The sequence below is a fragment of the Myotis myotis genome, unplaced genomic scaffold (assembly GCF_014108235.1).
Source record: "Myotis myotis isolate mMyoMyo1 unplaced genomic scaffold, mMyoMyo1.p scaffold_m19_p_8, whole genome shotgun sequence".
In the NCBI taxonomy this organism is placed as follows: domain Eukaryota; kingdom Metazoa; phylum Chordata; class Mammalia; order Chiroptera; family Vespertilionidae; genus Myotis; species Myotis myotis.
In genome coordinates this window covers 29,649,736-29,670,762 of record NW_023416390.1, presented here as the reverse complement: position 1 = coordinate 29,670,762, position 21,027 = coordinate 29,649,736, and the positions used below count along the sequence as shown (strand labels likewise).

The 21,027-nt window shown below is 42.3% G+C and overlaps 1 protein-coding gene across 1 annotated transcript in view; it reads left to right on the top strand.

Annotated features, from left to right (window-relative positions):
• The window catches only part of DNER (delta/notch like EGF repeat containing), a 242,977-nt gene that overhangs the window by 78,503 nt on the left and 143,447 nt on the right, over positions 1-21,027 (top strand). The window contains exon 2 of the mRNA XM_036320749.1: positions 20,579-20,878. Within this exon, the coding sequence (XP_036176642.1) occupies positions 20,579-20,878 (300 nt within the window). The remainder of the gene's footprint in view (positions 1-20,578; positions 20,879-21,027) is intronic.

Here is a 21,027-nt window from a genome sequence, read left to right as displayed (position 1 = left end):
AAAAAAAAAAAGGAAAAGTAGGTAAAATCCTTGACATGGTGGTTGGCATGGAGCAATAGTAGCTGCTGTTATTATTACCCTTAATTATTATTTATGCTTGGGGAGGATCCTGAAGGTATTCTCATGTTTTTCCTACAGAAAAAAGTTTATAAATATATACATTTATATTTTTAACTTTTTTCCTTTACGTTTTCTGGTTCCAAGCTGAGGCAGCTAGATATTTTATTTACAGGCAAATGGCTGTTAGACATGCATTCATGCATTTCCGGTATTTCATGAAATAATATAATGAAATACTAGATTGAAAAATAATCAGACAAGAAATCATTATAGTAATATTAAATCCACTATTATTTAATTATTTAAAATACAGTTTCAGCTCATTTACCTAGCACACGATAAGACACTTGGAATGAGTTTCCCGATGTCTGAGCATGACTCTTTGGATTCTGCTATTCTTTGTAGTCATTTTTAAGGAATGGACCTCAGTGAGCTGTATATGTCAGTGGAGAATACAGAACATAATTTAGCCTTTTTATTGACTCAAGGGCATTCTTTAAGCATTAATTATGGATTGTTCAGTAACCACAATGATCCCCAAGTGATGGGAAGGCATGGGATATTGCCTCTCCTCCCTGTGGCCTTGGATGTTCAATCTGTGGAGTCCATGTTTTTTCCTTTTATAGATTTTTGCTTCTTCCCACACCAGGTATCACTTTGTGCCAATGTCACTGACCAGCCTGCAATAGGAATTTCTCTTTCTAATATGTTGCTTCTAATTTATTTTGCTTCTAATTTATATAGCAACATTAAATATTTCCAACCGCCTCCAAAAATTGTGAAGAATTTTGGATCCATTATTTTCTGGCCAGTAGGACATATAATTTAAAAAGATGTCATGATCTTTTTGCGTGTGTTATATGTCTATTGCAGTATAAGGTTAGTGGCCTCCAAAGGTCATTGAGAACTAATTTTGTTAGGTTTGTCTTCAAAATAATTATAAATATTATAATTTATTATATTATAAATATTAAATATAATATATTAAATATTATAAAAATATTATAATCAAAAGCTTTATCTATGAGTACAATGCATGGTTGTTTAATGAATTCTAAATTATGTTAGGATTTTTGGCTTTGTCCATGGCATATGCTAGGTAGGTGACTTATTATATTTAATTTGGATTGGACTGGGAGACCTTTAAGAGATGTTAAAACAAACACACAAAAGAATTTAAAAAGGGGAATGTCAAATCATGTAGTTTGTATGACAGTTACTGAATTGCCATACTTCCAAATTACTAAATTAAGCATATTTATTAATTGTGTTAACCTTAGTCTGTTCACCAAGAGCTTATAAAACATGCGGCATAAAAATTTGAAAGGCAACTGGAACCTGGTGCTGGGCAGAAGAATTAAGTCTGAATTCAACGAGCTGGGCTGCGTGTCCTGTTTTGGGCACCAGCTGATAGGTGGTGGACTACTTTTTCATGTGATGGGAGCACCCATGGAAATGGGTCTTCATGAAGACAGCAGAGGTTGCATTGAGAATTACTGAGCTGACAGTTTGAAATCACATGTAAAGCACATTTAAAGAATATTTACTATGGTTCCATTTTGCATGATTATATTTTCCACAGGGAGGAACTGGTAGAAACTCTTGCCTAAATAAATTGTTTTTGCTGTGTGCTGTCTCCTTTATAGACTGAAAATGTTTTCTCCTTTGGGCTTTCACAGTATGAAGCTTTTTATATAACAGCATTAAATATTTCCAACCGCCTCCAAAAATTGTGAAGAATTTTGGATCCACTATTTTCTGGCCAGTAGGACATATGATTTTAAAAAATGTCATGATCTTTTTGCATGTGTTCTATGTTTATTGAAGTATAAGGTTAGTGGCCTCTGGAGGTCATTGGGTGCAGCCCTGCCTCGTGCAGGAAAGGTGGGGCTATCTCCACTGGAGAGATGCAGAAACCACACCTAGGAGCCCCGTGACTTGTCCAAGACCAGAGGAGTGGGAACTGGATTTCGGATCTGGGCCCCCTTTCATGTTTACAACACATTCTTTTTCTCTGGCTTCTCTCTGAAGCGTAGAAATAAATTACTTACAGTGGCAGTGTGACCGGGAGAATCGAACTTCTCTGTCACTCGTGGGAACGGGGTCCTTACAGTATCCTTAGACCTGGGAGAATGAGATGTGGTGAAAGTCTTTATTTGTGTGGAGTTTCATTCCTCGTTGTAAAGTCCCATGTCCCTGACTCCAGTCCTGAAAGAGGTGCCGCTAAAGCAGGGCCAGTGTCCAGAGCTTCCACTCCATAGTGGAATTGGGGCTGGCAGAGCATCAGGCTAATTAAAGTCCATTAGCTCATTATGTGGGTCCCATGTGGCTCCGTGCCCCCTGCAGAGAGAGCTGGAGCTTGGTGTGTGTGTGAGAGAGCCAAGAGCCAAGAGAGAGGGCTTCTTTGTCTGGGAGTTTAAATATTCAGGTTTCTTGCCTTGCAGTGGCCATGCCTATTCTGGCCACTGACTTGTTTCCAGGTGACTGAAACTCAGACCTTGTCACTCAGACCTCACTGAGCATGTGTCCCAGCTGCCTTTGTCCATCCCTTCCCCCGTAGATCAGTGGGAAACAGACTTGGAAAGTGTTACGTTTCCAAGCTATATACATGTCATGCCTATATTATCTAGTATCTCTTTACTCCTTTCCTGCTAACAACCAGGTTATTATAATGGTATCAGTAGAAAAAAAAAATTCAAACTGTTTTTTGGTTAAAAATGGAAGTACAGAGGCATACTGCTAATGTGTCCGAGGGGATCTGTCTTCAGCAGCCCTTTTCAGGGGGCTGCACATTGTTGAGAGTGGTTGAAGCTAAGCAAAGCAATTTAAAAAATTGCAGTTAGTTTTTCATTATCTAAATTATGAGGAACTTATTTCAAATAATTGCCACAGGTGACAAAGTTTTAATTCAAATGGTAAGCAAGTCAGTTTTTAAAATAGTTTTATATAAATAGGTTGCAATTATTTGAATAAATTGGATCTAGATCCTGAAACTGTAACTATGCCATAATCACTCTTCTAGAATGCAAATTTATTGTTACAGGATCAAGAAAAAGAGCTTTTTGTTTTCTTTTTAAATTTATCATTCCCCCTGTTCTGATTTAAAATATATATAATTGATTTTTTTATTGAGAGGAAGGGAGAGGGATAGAGAGTTAGAAATATCGATGAGAGAGAAACACTGATTAGCTGCCTCCTGCACACTGCCTACTGGGGATGTGCCCGCAACCAAGGTACATGCCCTTGACTAAAATCAAACCTGGGACCCTTCAGTCTGCAGGCTGATGCTCTGCCCACTGAACCAACTGGTCAGGGCTCTATTCTGATTTTTATTTGCCATAAAGCTTATATTGAGCTCAATGAATAAGATCTAATGGGATAAAGGATTTCTTATTTCTTGAATTAGCATATTTTGAAATTAACATGAGGTTGAAATGCATGCTCTTCATTTCTTGATATCTCCATGATGGTTGTGCTGGGGTGTTAGTACGTATCAGTCATATTCAGGACTTTCCAGGGCAGGTTGACACATCATGGCTAGAGAAACCTACGCCACATCCTCCCATCTACATAACGGTGCTGTCCAGTCAGCAGAGGTGGCGGGGCTGGGCCCCCAGGCCCCCAGGCCCCAGTGCAGGCTCTTAGCTCTGTCCTTTGCCTCCTCCTCTAGCTGAGAGATAACCCTGGTCAAGCCCAAGAAAACAGCAAAAACGTCTTTTGGGTCTACAGAGCTACCTCTCCACCCCAGGAAACTGTGCTCTGTCAATGAAATGTCCCGTGGGAGAGTCTAGAAAGAGGTTAGGAAAAGGACAGAGAATATGCCAGAAGTAGTCTGAGGAGGAGCTGGCCTCTCTTTCCCAGGGAAGTGGACTTGGAGAGGCCGGGCAGGTCGGGAAAACTCTGACCTTCTATCTAGTTGGGTTTCATGTTGTTGTTGTTTTTGTTTGTTTGTTTCCTGATGTGTCTCAAATTCCCAGATACTCATCTTCAAATACAAATCTCCAAGTCCTTTACGCCTGTCTAGCTTTGTCTATGCCATGAAGCCCTTCAATTAGCATGTATAATTAGGGATTTAAGGCTCAGCGATTGCAAAGAGTGGCCGAAATGAAGACTAATGATTTTCAGACTTAATAGTAGGCGTTGTCATTTGTTTCCAAATGCGTGCTCTGGTTCACCTGCTGCTCAGACTGTCCTTCCTGAAAGGTGAGTGATTGAAAGAAAAAAACTCCCAGAAAACTTAGTAGCTCTCTATTGTTGTGGAAAGGCAAACTGTAGTAGGAACAACCTGGGCTTAACTCTTCACTGTACCATATATTATGTCTGTGGGGTGTGTTACCTTCTCTGAGTCTCAGATTTCTCACCTGTGAAGTGGAATCGACCATACTTGCCTAACAGGATTATGTTTAGGTTTAGAAACACTGTTTAAAATGCTTAAAGCCCTGCTACAGAATACTCGTTCAGTACTTGAGAATGTCTACCACCAGTGTTATTTTCTACACAGTACGCAGAGTGTGTTGTGGCTCACAAACTGAGTGCTGTGACTGTAACACAGGTGATCGGCCTCTTTTGCGGTCTTATACTTGAATGCTTGATTTCACTTTTTACAGCAGTATTCCCGATTGTCAGAGACTAAACATGCTGTGGCCATAACTGATAATGTTGTTGGATTTTGTGTCTTCCCTTTGCCAGCAAAACTTCTGTTTTTGGAAGCAATATTTATAGAATGAGCTGGCTATTAATCTATATTGTGCTCAGCAAAATTAGATTTTTTAATGGCTTTGTTGCCAAAATCCTTCCCTGTAGAGTTGGAGACAATAGAGGTACTGATAACCGGATCACATGTCAGGCAGTTTGCAATGCAAATGTTGTAGCAAGGACACAAATGTGACTGAATTCTAAATGGAGCTAAGCCAGTGTTTTATTTCAGCAAGTCGGTAGTACTTTTGTCTTAAATATGCAAACACATTTTGGTCTAAAATATGTTTGTATGTTGGACTAGATTCTTGCTTTATAACACAATGTAATAGAATTTGAATTACCACTAAGGTTTTTTTTTTTGTCAATTCACCCAGTGTTTCCTCTACATGTGCATAGATGTGATAAAACAAATCCATAGAATTATTCATAGGATCTAGAGGTTAGCACAAAAGACCAAACATAACTGGTTTGGAGCTCATTGTGCCCAATATTGGACAAAACAGAATCTAGGCTGAGCATGTCAGTGCTGGCAGACCCCATGTCCAGGCCATTCTTGCGAATATGCAAAGGAGAGTGAGCCCAGAATGTTCCATTCAGGGTCAGGCCCACAGCTCCCTGGCTGGAACCTTCAGAGGGCAGCTCGCTCAGTGGCCCCCTTGTGGACACCTCGGGTATCCTACATCCAGAACCTGCTGTCCCTGACCTGAGCCACCCTTGCTGGCAGTGGCTGCCCTACCAGACACCTTTTCCTTTAGAGTAAATCTCTCTCTGGGACATTTTTTAACATTAATTTTTTTTTACTGAATTATAATTGACATGTAACATATTAGTTTCAGGCGTACAGCATAATGATTTGATTTTTGTATACATTGTAAGGTGATCACCACAATGTCTAGTTAACATTCATCACCATCCATAGTTACAAAAATTTTTTTCTTGTCCTGAGAACTTTTAAGATCTACTCTCTTAGCAACTGCCAAATATGCAATACAGTGTTATTAACTGTAGTCACCATGCTGTACATTACCTTCCCATGATGTACCTATTTTATCACTAGAAGTTTGTACTTTTGGACCCCCTTCATCCATTTTGTCCCATACTCCCCCAGAAGTGGAATTGTTGGATCATATGGTGGCTCTATTTTTTAAAAAATGTATTTTTATTGATTTCAGAGAGGAAGGGAGAGGGAGGGAGGGAGGGAGGGAGGGAGGGAGGGAGAGAGAGAGAGAGAGAGAGAGAGAGAGAGAGAGAGAGAGAGAGAGAGAGAGAGAGAGAGATATCAATAAGAGAGAACCGTTGATCGGCTGCCTCCTGCACGCCCCACACTAGGTATTGAGCCCGCAACCCAGGCATATGTACTGACCAGGAATCTAACCGTGACCTCCTGGTTCACAGGTCAACATGCAACCACTGAGCCATGCCACCGGGCGGTAGTTCTATGTTTAATTAGAATCCCTCTTATCAAAGGTATTAGGATAGTTAATCAGGCAGTTAATCAAAGAACTTAATTTAAGTTGCAGAATCATAAAAAAATTTCAAACATATTTTAAACATCTTATTTTACCTTAAAATATATAAATGTATATTCACACAGCCAGGGAAATGACTCTTTCCCCGTAGTTCTACATGTTGATGGTGGTTTGTTTCCTTGTGCAGTTTGTAATTTTCTATTGCGAGCTCATTGCGGTAAGTGTCCATGTGTGTACACTTGTGCAGTTTGTAATTTTCTATTGCGAGCTCATTATGGTAAGTGTCCAAGTGTCTCATGTGCTCTGTATTGTGGAAGCATCACTCCGTCACTCGCCTAGTCCTGCACAAGTTTTTAATGTTCATTTCTCATCCCAGGATTTCTACCTCAAGGGGATGTTGCTGCTCACATGGGGCATTCATATGGAAGGTTCTCATTACTCATAAGCAACTCCTTCTTCATCTGGAGATCCTAGAGCAGCGGTTCTCAACCTGTGGGTCGAGACCCCTTTGGGGGTCGAACGACCCTTTCACAGGGGTCGCCTAAGACCATTGGAAAACACATATATAGTTGCATATTGTTTTTGTGATTAATCACTATGCTTTAATTATGTTCAATTTGTAACAATGAAAATACATCCTGCATATCAGATATTTACATTGCGATTCATAACAGTAGCAAAATTACAGTTATGAAGTAGCAACGAAAATAATTTTATGGTTGGGAGTCACCACAACATGAGGAACTATATTAAAGGGTTGAGGCATTAGGAAGGTTGAGAACCACTGTCCTAGAGGGATGCCATTCTTTCTGCTGTTTCTCCAGGCCTGCTGCTAGATTTATCTCTTTTTAAACAGACAGGTGGCTCTAGGAGGCGTTATGTTTGGTCTCAGTTATAGGCCCCTCTCTTCTCCTGTGCTCAAGGCCACATTTCCCATCTGCACATGGTTTCTAGAACTCAGACCTCCAGCTCTTAGGTTTTATTTCCAGGTCCATAACCCCTGTGGTTAATACAGTGGCATCTGCTAATGGCTTTGGTTGTGAGATCTCTTATCATTTCTGAAACTCAAGGATTCCCCTCTCCCTCCACATTTTAAACATTTCTTTTTTTAAATATTTTTTTAAAAATTGTTTTTTAGAGAGAGGGGAATGGGAAAAGAGAGAGAGAGAGAGAGAGAAATATCACTGATGAGGGAGAATCATTGATCAGCTGCCTCCTGCACGCCCCCCACTGGGGATCAAGCCCCACAACCCAGGCACATGCCCTGACTGGGAATCAACCAGCGACCTCTTGGTTCCTGGGTGGACACTCAACACACTGGCTGGGCTCCCCCACCCCATTTTATTTTATTTTATTTTATTTTTTAATATATTTTATTGATTTTTTACAGAGAGGAAGAGAGAGGGACAGAGAGTTAGGAACATCGATGAGAGAGAAACATTGTTCAGCTGCCTCTTGCACACCCCCCACTGGGGATGTGCCCGCAACCAAGGTACATGCCCCTGACTGGAATCGAACCCGGGACCCCCCAGTCTGCAGGCCTTTGCTCCATCCACTGAACCAAACCAGTTAGGGCTCCCCCACCCCATTTTAAAGCTCACTTTTGAATCAAAGCATTTTCTATTTTATCTAAAATTGTTACATGGTTTTAGCTGGAGAAGGTCCTGCTCATCAGTTCAATGTGTTATAATTAAAGTTCTGAATAATGAAATTTTCCTTCAATAAAGCTTTTATTTTCTGCCTGCCTACAGCATTTACACATGTAAGAAAAGTTATGGTGTCTATAATCTTTATACACTAAGTTAACTCTCAGAGTCCAACTTGGCAAGCAATTTAAATGCGATTGGTTTCATCAACCTTCTAAAACAGATCAGAGGATGCTCTGTGCTCAAAAATTAGTGTCCTAAAAACCCTTAATTCTTAATTACTGATAATTTTTCCACCCTTCTAATTTCATGTCTTAATTGGAAATGCTAAATATTTGTGGTTTTAAAGAGAAAATGTGGATGATCAGTATTGTAGAGTATCTTCAAGCTACAGTACCTTTGTTGTACTGCTTTGTAGACACAATTATCCAGGCAGTGGCTCTCTACTGATTTACGGTTAAGCTCATCATGGGGCAGGAAACCCCTCTGTGTCTTAGTGCACTGAAGTGCAGCCAGAATGTTCTTGCTTCGCTTCCCTATAGAGCTATCTTGTGTCCACAGGGCTGCAAAATTAAGGTGGGGTGGTTTTCCATCCCTCGTCCGTCCACCCTCTGTCTTAACTCCCAGACGGCAGAGACTATAGTCTCTGTTGCTGACCATTCTTGTTTCTGTGCTTCATACCCTGTGGTTCTTTATAGTTGGCAGGGTCTTATGATGACCTCCACGTTCAGTCCTGTTTTTCTATTCCTTTATTGTTTATTTTTCCCTTTGTTCCTTCTGTCTTTTATAATTTTTTAAAAGTCCAGTTAGCTTCCTCGTGGAGATTGCTGGTCTTTTCCTAAATATTGTTAGCCAATCAGAGCCTCTTTCCTGCCATGCATGGAGATGACTAATCTCAGCATGCGTGCAATTGGCGGTCTTTGGCTTTTGTTGATTAAGAAACAGCAATTGCTGCTGAATGTCCAGAGCCTGCTCTTTTGGTGGCTTGAATTGTACTTTTTAGCTTTTACTTTTTCTTTTTCTTGGTGAAGTGGTCTACATGAAGCTGGCTGGCTCTAGAAGGCTCATCTCTAGGTAAATGAGGTTGGACAACATGAAGATTTTAGATTTCTCCACCGAGTCACTGATTCTTGTCCTCATTTCCGGGAGCAGATGGGTATTAAAATTAGAGCAGCTGTTTCAACTTAAGGTTAGAAAAGCTGAAAAGAGAGCAGGGGAAATTTTGTGCCTGCAGAGAAAAAACACAGCAAAGAAGTTAGGAGGCCAGGCAGGTACACCAGCACATGAAGCACTGTCCAGCTTAGAGCAGCAGTCTTTCCTCAGGACAGTGGCCCTGGTTTCTCCGCGTTCACCTCATTTCATGGCACCCATAGAGCTCTTGGCCAACTTTTCTTAAGGATCCTGGGCTACCAAGCCTGGCTGATACAGAGCACCCTGCCTGGGAAATGCTCGGAGCAGAGAGTGAAGAACAGGCTGACAGGAAGCGATGTCCTTTCCCTGTTTCAGACAGTAAATATAATCGAGTGCCAACTCTGTGCCTAGTTTTGCAGCTCCTCGCTGCCTCACACCGGTGTTACTTTCACCTATTTTAAATAATAAAGAAATCAACACATTTTTATATTTGGAGATTATACAAGAGTGGAAAGCTCTTTTGAAAGTAGGAGTCTTGCCCTAGCCGGTTTGGCTCAGTGGATAGAGCATTGGTCTGAGGACTGAAAGGTCCAGGGTTTGATTCCGGTCAGGGGCATGTACCTTGGTTGCAGGCTCATCCCCAGTAGGGGGTGTGCAGGAGGCAGCTGATCGATGTTTCTCTCTCATCGATGTTTCTAACTCTCTATCCCTCTCCCTTCCTCTCTGTAAAAAAAGAAAAAAATCAATAAAATATATTTAAAAAAAAAAAGAAAAGAAAGTAGGAGTCTCTGCCTTGATTTAACATGTTTGGTTGGTGTCCCAAAGCTTCTAGGATGGAGGCCAAATCCATTAAAATATGTAGGGGCCGCTGTATTTGGGTCCCCACTGGCTTCCCTGGCCTCCTGTTGGCTTCCTTGGCCTCCTGTGGGCCTCTGTGGCCACTGAGCTCTGAAAAGTCTGTGGAATCTGCCTACTGCTCCACCGTCTGGGAGAAAAGTCAGGAAGGAGCTTTGAGGTGACTTTTGAGCAAAGGCAAGTTAGTTTCATCATTGCTTCCAGGAGGAGGGCCTCTAGGTGCAGAAAACTCTCAAAATAGGGGTGCAGTGGGTGCTATTCTTGGCAGTCTTCACCAGAGCAGTTACCTGCCTACTCATTCAGATTGTGTCACTAGTTCCAGAATTGGCAGATGGCAGACATTTCCTAGAAAAGTAGTTGTTTATTTTTGAAGGACATAAACAAAAAATGCCCCTTTTCATTTGACTGGTGGGAAATGTTACCCAGAAAGGTGTAGCCCCACCTTTCACATGTGTGGACAGTTTCAGCCCCAGCTTTGAAGACATTAATGAACTAGCTCTTCTCAGGACGGATGCCACCTCTCCACCTCCTCCCCCTGCTGTGTGGCAGCCTGCACTGAGCCCCCACGCCCCTTCGCCTCTGCTCTCCTGGTCTGGGCACCTCACACAGCCTGTGTTTGCTGCTCTCTCCTGTTGTCTGGATGGAGTAGCTCCATTTGCTCAGACTTTGCTCTGAAACTTGGTTAGCATGTGGTTCATAGAGTAGATACTTGCTCTAAAAGCCATGGTTACCCAGGGTGGGGGTGTCTGGGTGAGGGCAGAAAATCTGGCTTTTCCAGCTCTTTACCTAGCAGAGCCTTCTAAGGTTCCATATTCCTGTGGGCTCCATTATCCTAGACCTACCTTCAGGCCTCTCGGATTCCACGTGTGCAACACTGGAACCTTGCACAAAACCAGAAACTGGGGCTCTCTGGCCAGACACCTTCTCTTACTAAGCCGAGTGAGCTCGGTCCAGATTCTTTCAAAGGCCTGATGAGCCACCCAGGGTTTAGGGCAGTGATGGCAAACCTATGTCATTTTTTTGGTTGATTTTTCTTTGTTAATTGGCATTTAAATATATAAAATAAATATCAAAAATATAAAGCTTTGTTTTACTATGGTTGCAAATATCAAAAAATTTCTATATGTGACATGGTACCAGAGTTAAGTTAGGGTTTTTCAAAATGCTGACACGCCGAACTCGAAAGGTTTGCCATCACTGGTTTAGAGTCTATTAACCTGAGGCCCCCCACAGCTGATTGAACCCAGGGTTCTCTTCTCCCACTGTGTCCTGAGTGTCATCTCTAATGCTTCCTGATCTGCTGGAAGGTGGATGGACCCTCAAGCTGCTCAAATTGCCCAGGTCTGGGTGACCAGTGCCAAATCTGGGCCCACTCTCCAGTAATTGGGTTTCTTTCCTCTGGTAGCTGATGGCAGTGAGCTACTCTCCTCCCAGAAACCACTCCTTGACTTCATGACCTAAAAGAAGAGGTTTTGTGGAAAATAGTAAAGGAGTCACTCAGTCTTGGGTGCATATTTATGCCACATGAGACTGGATCAGCTACTTACCCTTCCTGAGCCTTAGTACCTTCTGGATAAAGTTAGGGTCATATTTATGGGACTGAGCTGGTAAGAGCAAATGAGTCAGGGCATATAAGGGCCCTGGTGCTTATGGTCCTCAACACGTTTTATTTCTTTCCTAAATCCTCCTTCTTTTTCTCCTCCGTGCTCATGTTTCCAAATCCCTCCAGCTGACCCCTCCCAACCTCTCTGATGCCTCGGCCCCAATGATCTTCTGTATATGCACAGTCACCCTTCTGGCCCCCGTCCCCCAATACACTGGTGATTTTCAAAGCAGGAGTCTTCCTTCACCGTATCATTGCTAGATGTAGAGATTAACCATTTTAAAAAATAAATTTATTTTAAGAAAGAAAATTCTATTCTCATTTCCCCTGAGCGCCAGATCTGTGTTTACAATGACTTAAGGTCATTGCCTATTCAGTGTTTCTTAGATACCTAAAGTCTTCCTGCCCCAAATAAAAAACCATGGCGTCCTGCCTCTTCTCAACTTGTTTTTCTTTCTGAATCCCATATTTCAATGAGTGACCCTACCATTTATTTACCTGCTTGTCCAAGTAAAAAACCCAGGAGTTACCATGCATAGCAACTTTTTCTTTTTGAAAAATTTTCCCATCGAATTTTTTTTTTTTTATTGCTTAAAGTATTACAAAGGATATTACATATGTGTCCTTTTTTTTCCCCCTCGCCCTTGACAATCCCCTGGCCTCCCCTACCCCCCAGTGTCTTATGTCCATTGGTTATGCTTATATGCATGCATACAAGTCCTTCGGTTGATCTCTTGCCCCCCTCCCTCCTGTCCCCCAACCCTCCCCGGCCTTCCTGTTGCAGTTTGACAATCTGTTTGAGGCAGCTCTGCCTCTGTATCTATTATTGTTCAAAAGTTTATAATGGTCTCTATTATCCATGAATGAGTGAGATCATGTGGTATTTTTCCTTCATTGACTGGCTTATTTCACTTAGCATAATGCTCTCCAGTTCCATCCATGCCGTCATAGCAACTTTTTCACCTTACCCATATAGTCTCCCAATCCTATGACTCTCCAGCCTGCCTTCACATTTCTGTCTTTGTTGATCCAACTTTAGATATGGCCCAATCATTCCTCACCTGGGTAATCCCAGTGGTTTCCTAATATATCTCATTGCTAGGGGTCTGTCTCTAAAATTTTTCATCTGTCATATTCCTGCTTACATTTCATTATTGACTTGCTTTCAGAGCCAAAGTCAAACTCTTTAGCATCACATGCTATGAACCAATCTCCAACTGTTTCATCAAATCTACTTTGAAAACTCCCTGACTCGTGGCCCATTTGCCAGTTAAGTAGAACTATTTATAATTCTCTCAATATGCCACCCTCTTTAATACCTCGGGGTCTTCGTACTTGCTGTTCTCTCTGGCAGGAGCTCTCTCTCCTGCTCTTCTTTCCATTGGTAGCTCCTCCTTGATCTTTGAGGATTACTTTACATAGGAAAACTTCCTGAATTACCTTGGCAAGTTCAGGGCCCCGACTCTCTGTTTTCATAGCATCTGTATACATATTTCATGGCTCTGATCTCACTGTGATCAAGTGGGTTTATTCACCTGTTACCCCTGTTAATCACTAATCTTTGGCCTTGTGCCATTCATCCGTGTATTTCCAGATACATTGCCAGGCCTTTTGCATAAAGGTTATACTGATCCTGTGAGTACTTCCTTCACCGTATCATTGCTAGATGTAGAGATTAACCATTTTTAAAAATAAATTTATTTTAAGAAAGAAAATTCTATTTTTATATATGGGGTGAGGGAGGAGTCAAGCTTAATATCCTCACACACACATGGATATCAATTTATTGAAAAGACTATATTTACTGCACTGCTCTATTTCAGAAATGAAGTGTCTATATATGATCATTCTAGTTTTCTAGTTCTTGACTCTCTGTTCCATTGTCCTAGTTACTGTAGCTTTAAAATTCCTGATTCTTTATGGAGCAAGCCCTCCCACATTGTTCTTATTCAGGAGCATCTGGGCTATTTGGAGACATTTTATTCAAGAACAACAACAACAACAAAAATAATTCTTGTGATTTTTGTTGCAATTGCATGAAATCTGTAAATAGTTCTGGGGAAATTGGAATCTTTGAGTTTTATAATTCCTCCATTTATATATATCTTCTTTAATTTCTCTCAATATTATTTTACTATTTTACTGAACTTTTTGTTGAGTTCATACACTTCTTTCAATTGATTTATTCCTAGATATTTGATTTCTTTGATATATTGCAAACAGCAGCTTTTTAAATTTTTATTTGTTTGTTTCTGAAACACGGAGATGCAATTGTTTGTCCTTTTCAATAAATTTTGACCGGTGTCAAAATTGCTGAAATTCCATATTCTTATAATTTATCTGCTTGCATAACCATATAGCCTGTGAATCATGACAGTTTTTGTCCCTACTCAGTCCTTATATCTTCCTTTCATTCCTGTCTTCCTGCATGGGCTAGGACCTGTAGTGCAATGTTCAATGGAAGTGGTGATGCAAACATCCTTGCTTTGTTCTCAGTTTCATGGAGAAACTTTTCAACATTTCACTAATAAGTATTCCATTTCCTGTAGGTTAAAAAAAATTTTTTTTTTGTAGATACTCTTTATCAGATTAAAGAAGGTCACTTCTCTTCCTATTTGCCAAAAGTCTTCACTCTAAATGGATGTTGAATTTAATAAGACACTTTTCCTGCATTGGTTGAGATGCCTGTATAACCTTAATCTAGAAAGTTTAATTCCCAGTTTGCTGTAGGCTTCTTTTCCTGAGTGGGCAGGGAAGTAAGTGTTGGTATATCTCCTGTATTCATGGCATTGTTGGTTTGTAAAGAGCGTTTGCTAGGATGTATGAGTGTCTCTGATGAGAGGCAAGACACGAATGTCGGCATTGAGATTGTTCTATAAGTTTCTGATTCAAGAAACTTGTCTTTGAATGACTAAAAGAAAAAAAAGAAAGAAAAGCATTTCATCTGAGGCTGGTGTGCCTATGCCAGTAAATGCAGTTGAGTGTTCCCTCTGGGAATTTAGTGAATATAGAAACCAGAACACAAAGGGTTTGCCAGGTTTTTGAAGAAAAGTTATTCAATTCTTGATACATCCACAACTGAACAGGACTTAAAGATTCATCAGTATGACTAGTGACATGTGTGTTAGCCAGACTGAAGCAAAGGCAGTGCAATTTCAGGGTAATTTCCAAATGTAAAGAGATGCCATGAAAAAGTAGAAAAATAATGGGACATGTTTATTTTTAATGGATTCATTTCATCGCCAAGAGTTTGAACTCTGCTTGTAATTTCCTTTTAACCCACTTACAAATGTGACTCAACCCACATGCAAAAATTAGGACAGGCTGGTTTTAAGAAAATTGACTGAGAATTGAGGGGAAAAATGACTGTCCAAATTAGTCTTGGAATAATTTTCAAGTTGACCAGAGTCCCTAATACAGAAGGGAAGAAATATTAAAACATGAGAATGCGTATTTCACTATGACATTGCGTCCCTGATCCAGTGAAGTGAATGAGCATTTTTATTATTATTTGGATTTGGAAAAAACATTTCATAGGATGCATTTCTTGGCCCAGTCTACTACTGGCATAAACACTATAGCGACTATAGTCGCTCATATCTTTACTCCTCCCTCATATCTTTACTCCTAGTGGTAAGCAGTTGGAGTTGGAATATAGTTAGTATCATTATTGAACAAAGTAGGAAATATATCCTTTTTCAGATTAAAGCACTGTGATAGTTGGACCCCAACATTGTTCATTTGCTTTTTAGCAGGAACAATTTCTAACCAGTGCAATTTCTATTTGGACTGAGAATATTAGGAATTGAAAGGACATTGGAGCTCCCTAGTCCCATTCTTGCCTTTTACAGTTGAGACTGAGTGCCAGGAAACATCCTTGCTTGGCCAGGATCACCCACAAATGGGAGTGGGACCCCAGTTTTCTCTACTGTGTAATAGCACTTCAGGGTAACAATTGCTCATTACTATTTTTCTCAAAATCCTGAACTCCATAAATTTGGGAGTTATCTGTGCTGTGGTCCCCCTCCCAGTTGGCAGATGTAGACAGTCCTGCTATTTCTTTTCTTTGGTTTTCACCCTGATAACCACTCTTAGAAAGAAAAGTTGTGCATTTTGACAGATAGATAAAGAAGCTGGAGTTTAGACAGCGAGAGAATGTTTTGTAGATAGTAATACCTAACGTGAGACTCCAAGATCTTTTTAGTGCCTCTTCAGTACTTTTTCCAAGAACTGAAATGATAATGGTGAAATGTCAGATAATAGAAAAGTTATATTGGACAAGAACTGAATCCCTTCAAGTCTTATCAGTGGATCCAGCACTACATAAGAGGACAGTCTTTTGCTGTGCATCTAGCTGGTCCTAAGCTTGCACCATAAAAACATGGCTGAGTCATGTAACATTTTTTAAAATTGAATTCATTGGGATAACATTGGTTAATAAAATTACATAGGTTTTAGGGATATCTATACTAATAAAAGGGTAATATGCTAATTAGACTGGGAGACCTTCCAGGAGACCTTCCAGACGTTTTTCTGGACAAAGCCATAGTGGCGGAGCCGAGGTAGTGGTAGTTAGAGGCCAAGAGGGGAGGGCAGTTGTGGGTGATCAGGCTGATGGGGGGGCGGGGCCCTTGAGGGTAAGCAGACCAGCAGGGGGGCCATTTGGGGTTGATCGGGCCATTTGGGGCGATCATGCCATCAGTGGGGGTCAGTTGGAGGTGATCAGGACAGCGGGGCAGGGGGCAATTTGGAGTGAACAGGCCAGCAGGGAGCAGTTGGGGGCGAGCAGACCAGTGGGGAGGGAGGGTGGGGGCAAGCAGGCCAGCGGGGGGGCGGGGGCAGTTGGGGGTGATCAGGCTGGCAGGGGGGTCTTTGGGGGTGAGCAGGCTGGTGGCAGGGGGCAGTTGGGGGTGAGCAGGCTGGCAGGCAGAGTGGTTAGGGGCAATCAGGCAGGCAGGCAGGCAGGTGAGTGGTTAGGAGCCAGCAGTCCTGGATTGTGAGAGGGATGTCCAACTGCTGGTTTAGGCCCGATCCCTGTAAACCTACAGTAGGACATCCTTTGAGGGGTCCCAGATTGGAGAGGATGCAGGCTGGGCTGAGAGACACCCCCCGCCGTGCATGAATTTTGTGCACTGGGCCACTAGTAATTTTATAATACACTAGAGGCCCTGTGCATGAAAATTCATGCACTGGAGGGGGGCGGTCCCTCAGCCTGGCCTGCCCCCTCTCACAGTCCGGGAGCCCTCAGGGGTGGGAGGTGACCCAGCCATCAGTGGAAGGTGACGCCCCCATCACACCTCTGCTGCTGCCACTGCTGGCAGCACAAGCCTCGGCTGGCCCTGATTACCTGTGCCTCAGGCCGCCCTGGGTGGCTGGGCAGCCGGTATCCGAGGCTTGCCTGCACCTCAGGCATTGGCTGGGCAGCTGACATCCGAGGTTGGAGTGTGTATTTAAAAATAATATTGGCCTCTGCAGTGAGCTGTCCATGGGTGGGAGGATGGGGACAGAATTTCCACATTTCCTCCAGTGAAGGAGTGTGACCCTTTATAGAGATCTCACTTTATAGTGTGTTATCTACCTAAGCATTCCTTTCAGAGTGCCAAGATTTAATGTCACATTTCTGCACATAATTACGATCCAAAGTGCGGCTGGTCCCTTCTCTGCATTAAGTTGTACTGTGAAAAGTCCTTTCTGTGATTTAATCACTTAGTATATGCCATCCCAGTAAGGGACTTGGGTGGAGAGAAGAAATAGTAGTAATTGCTATCAACATGATCAAGCCCTGTTTTAACTTGTCGTCTTTGAAGTTTACCCAGATGAGCCCACCTACCTGTTCCTTCCTTTTATGAACCCAAAGTCAGTATGATCTGGATCAGGCCCAGAGAAAACTCAAGGGCCGGATAATACATACTCTAACGGCCTTGTGGGCCAGATAGCCTCTGTGGCTGTTACTCATCTGCTGAGGTGGTGAGTGGAAACCTACACAGAGGGCCATGGCCAGATCCCAGTGAAACTTTATCTACAGAAATAGGCTGGAGTTGGAGTGTGCCATCCCTGGTTTATACTGAGAAGTTCTCAATTTTGGTGTCTGGACCAGAGCATCAGAGTCCAGGGATGCTGAAAGAGATGGGTTTCTAGGCCTCGCCTTCAGAGTTTCAATGAATAGCTTGGAGCTGGGGAATATGTAGTTTTAAAGGTTCCTTAATTGATTCTACCGCCCAAATGATTAAAACCATGGTCCATTCTGCTTTTAAAATTTATATGTGTGCTTACATACACACAAATAGACACATGGTTTTTTATGTGTGTATTTAACCATAATATTAAAAATGGCATGATTGTGTGCAAACCATTCTGCATGTTGCTTGTTTATTTCTTTGCCATTTTTACCAAGGTGTCTCTCTGTTAGTGACATCCAGGAATGGATATCATAAAGGATTTCATCCATTGTAATATACAGTACCATTTTTTTTCTTTCATCATGTTGCTGCCTTTTTATTTCATTTCTGGAGTCAGATGGATTTTTAAAACATTTTGATGGAGGGATATTATCAGTCTGTTCCTTTAAGGGGTGATTTTGCCTCAGGGGCGCAGGCAATGTCTGCAGACCTTTTTGGTTGTCACAACTGTCATTGCTGAAGGGAGGACTTCTGCTGGCATCTGGCAAGTAGAGATGAGGGATGCTGCTAAATACCCACAATGCACAGGGCAACCCTCCCAGCAAAGAACTATCCAGCCCGAAGAGTCAGGAGTGCCTAGCCTGAGAAATCCTGCTTTACTGCTCTTTTGTTCCTTGCTTAACAAGGTAACTTCTTCCTACGATACCAATACCTGTATCAAAATCTGTAGTGAAAAGTTCCTGAATTGATTTGCTGCTCAGAAAAATTGCTAAAACAGTGGCCCATCCTACTTATTTCTTCAGACCCCACACAAATGCCCCTCAGTTATTTCTCTTCCGTGTTTACATCTTACTGCCTACTGCTCTATAAACCCACGCATCCCTGTCTCCCTCGGTGACCTGTGCGGCCTGGGTCACGTGACATGCTCCATCTGTGATTGCAGGTCCTCCTGGGCGTCCCTGGGTTTGGACTCCGCGGACATGCCCCTGTTTCCCTGGCTGACTGCCCACTGAGCGCGGGTATAAGTGAGGGGGTGGGGCTGGTCTCAGGTTAGCGCTGTGCTTCCCTGGACTTTCTGAAAACAGTGTCAGTGAAACCTGAGTGGCTATCAATAGAATGTGAAATCCTAGGAGGGAGGGGTCCCTGGGATGTCCTACCCCAACCCTTCACTTAATATGTGGGGAATGCATGTCAGTCAGGTCACTTCTATGGTGTGAAAATATTTACCTTAAATAGATGAATTAATCTGATGCAACAAATGTACAACATTTAATAAATGAGCTTGTTGGGTAGCTGTAAGCAGAAAACCATTAACCCCAGGGCTTTCTCCTTACTCTCTTTTTTTTTTTTTATAGCTGAAATGACAAAGTCTTAATCATTCCCCCTCTCCACCGTCATTAGAAGCTAGAAATTATAGCCGAGAAAAGATTGCCTGTTAAATATTGGGTATCCCCAAAGTCAAATCTATTAATTATGATATTTTTGCCCCATGCATTTTGATAGTTTGGTTATTTACTGCTTATAGTTCAAAATTAGTGGGATCCAGTGGCAGTAGTGACCTCCACAACTGGACTTTCACTTTGTGAAATGAGGTGGAGAGCCATGCAGAGTCTGGGAGGAAAGCATTCCAGGAAGAGAGCATAGCAGGTGCAAAGGCCCTGAGGCCGGAAGGACCTTGGCATAGTCCAGGGACAGAAAGAAAACAGGGTGGGGACAGTTCCAGGGAGAAGGAACACACGTGGGAAGAGTGGACACCAGGGTATGAAGGTGTCAGATCAGGGAGGGCTTTGCCTACCTGGAAGGAGTTGATAAAGATTTTAGATATTTAAAATCATTTATAGTTTAAATATTATCTTCAGATACCACTCCACCTACTCTTTTCTGATATTCTGTGAAGGGATTGCTAATTGATAGCAGAGAATCGACAATGCAGTATTTTTGAGCTTCATTTTATTCAATTCAAAATCCCTTAATATTCTTTAAGGAGTTTGTTGGACATTGTAATGAGGGTAATTAGCATAATGAGTAGCTGTTTTTCCGTGCAGAATTATGTTTGAACCATTTCTATAGGAGAAATTGGGGTTCCATTTCTCTGTGGTCTGTACTTTGCTGAGTTCTATTTTGTGATCAGCCCTGAGAAGCCAGGAGAGCATCAGATAGAATCTAACTTTCCAAGCAAATGCTAATGGAATAAGTGTGGAGAACACTTCTGAACCCTGGAGGCTCTCCAGAGAAACGTTGTTTCATTTCTCATTGTTTCGTAGCATCACCAGGTAATAACAAGTGGCCATTCAGAGGTCAGCAAAGGCCTCTGGATAGACATGTAGAGCAAGAACACAACTTAAAGACATGCACGTGGATTTTATCTTCCGTAATCACCGTCCAAAGTGATGAGCTAGGAACTTCTATAACATTCTGCTTAATGTGCTTCACCACCATGCTCTCTAGTAGCTTGCAGTGGTGGTGCACACTCATCATTTTGGAACCTGTAATTAAAAAACAGCATCTTAAAAAGCGCTGTTCATCAGGTAGGAAACTGGGAGACCGAGGTAAGCGCATCTTTAGGAGAGAGAAACTGGGCATGAGGCAGTCTTGCAATGGTCCAGGATGTGCAAAAGGAGATTTCACTTTAGAGGCCTACTTTTGTCATGACACGCAGCTGACATTTTCTTAATAAGCCTCAATTTTAACTATTTTTGCCTTAGAAAAATTCTCTAAATAACGCGTTCCTGAATTCAGCGTTACGTAGGGCCTTGGTTTGAAGGCTCTTCCTCACCATGCATATATCCTTGGGGGAGGCCTGTTACCTGTGGAAGGGTTAATGTTGGGATGACCTTGGGAGGCTGCCCGCAACATCACAAGTAGTTAAGGACAATGCATTCCCCAGGAACAGCATTTCCACGGGAGCAGCAGCGCTGACACACCGAGCTAATTTCCCAGCGATGGCACCACTTTTCTTATGAGGGAATAATTGACCCATTTATGGTCTCGTTTCAGATTGCTGCGGACCCCTGTGCCAGCAACCCTTGTCACCATGGCAACTGCAGCAGCAGCAGTAGTGGGGGCTACCTCTGCATTTGCACGGAAGGCTATGAAGGTCCACACTGTGAACAGGCGCCTCCCAGCCTCCAGGCCTCCGGCTGGACTGAGTCCATGGCACCTAGACAGCTTGAGCCAGTCGCTGCTACCCAGGAGCCCGATGCCATCCTGCCCCGCTCTCAGGGAACCGTGACCCTGCCCACATGGCAGCCGAAAACAGGGCAGAAAGTTGTAGAAATGAAATGGGATCAAGTGGAGGTGAGAATGTTTTACTACATAGGGTTTTTACTCAAGACATTAGTAAGGTTAAAATAATTCCAGTAGTTCTAATTATAGCAACAAAAAATGGAAAACTTTTAAGTTGCCCAGTGAACAAAACAATGTGTCCAATCTTATTCCCCGTCTGT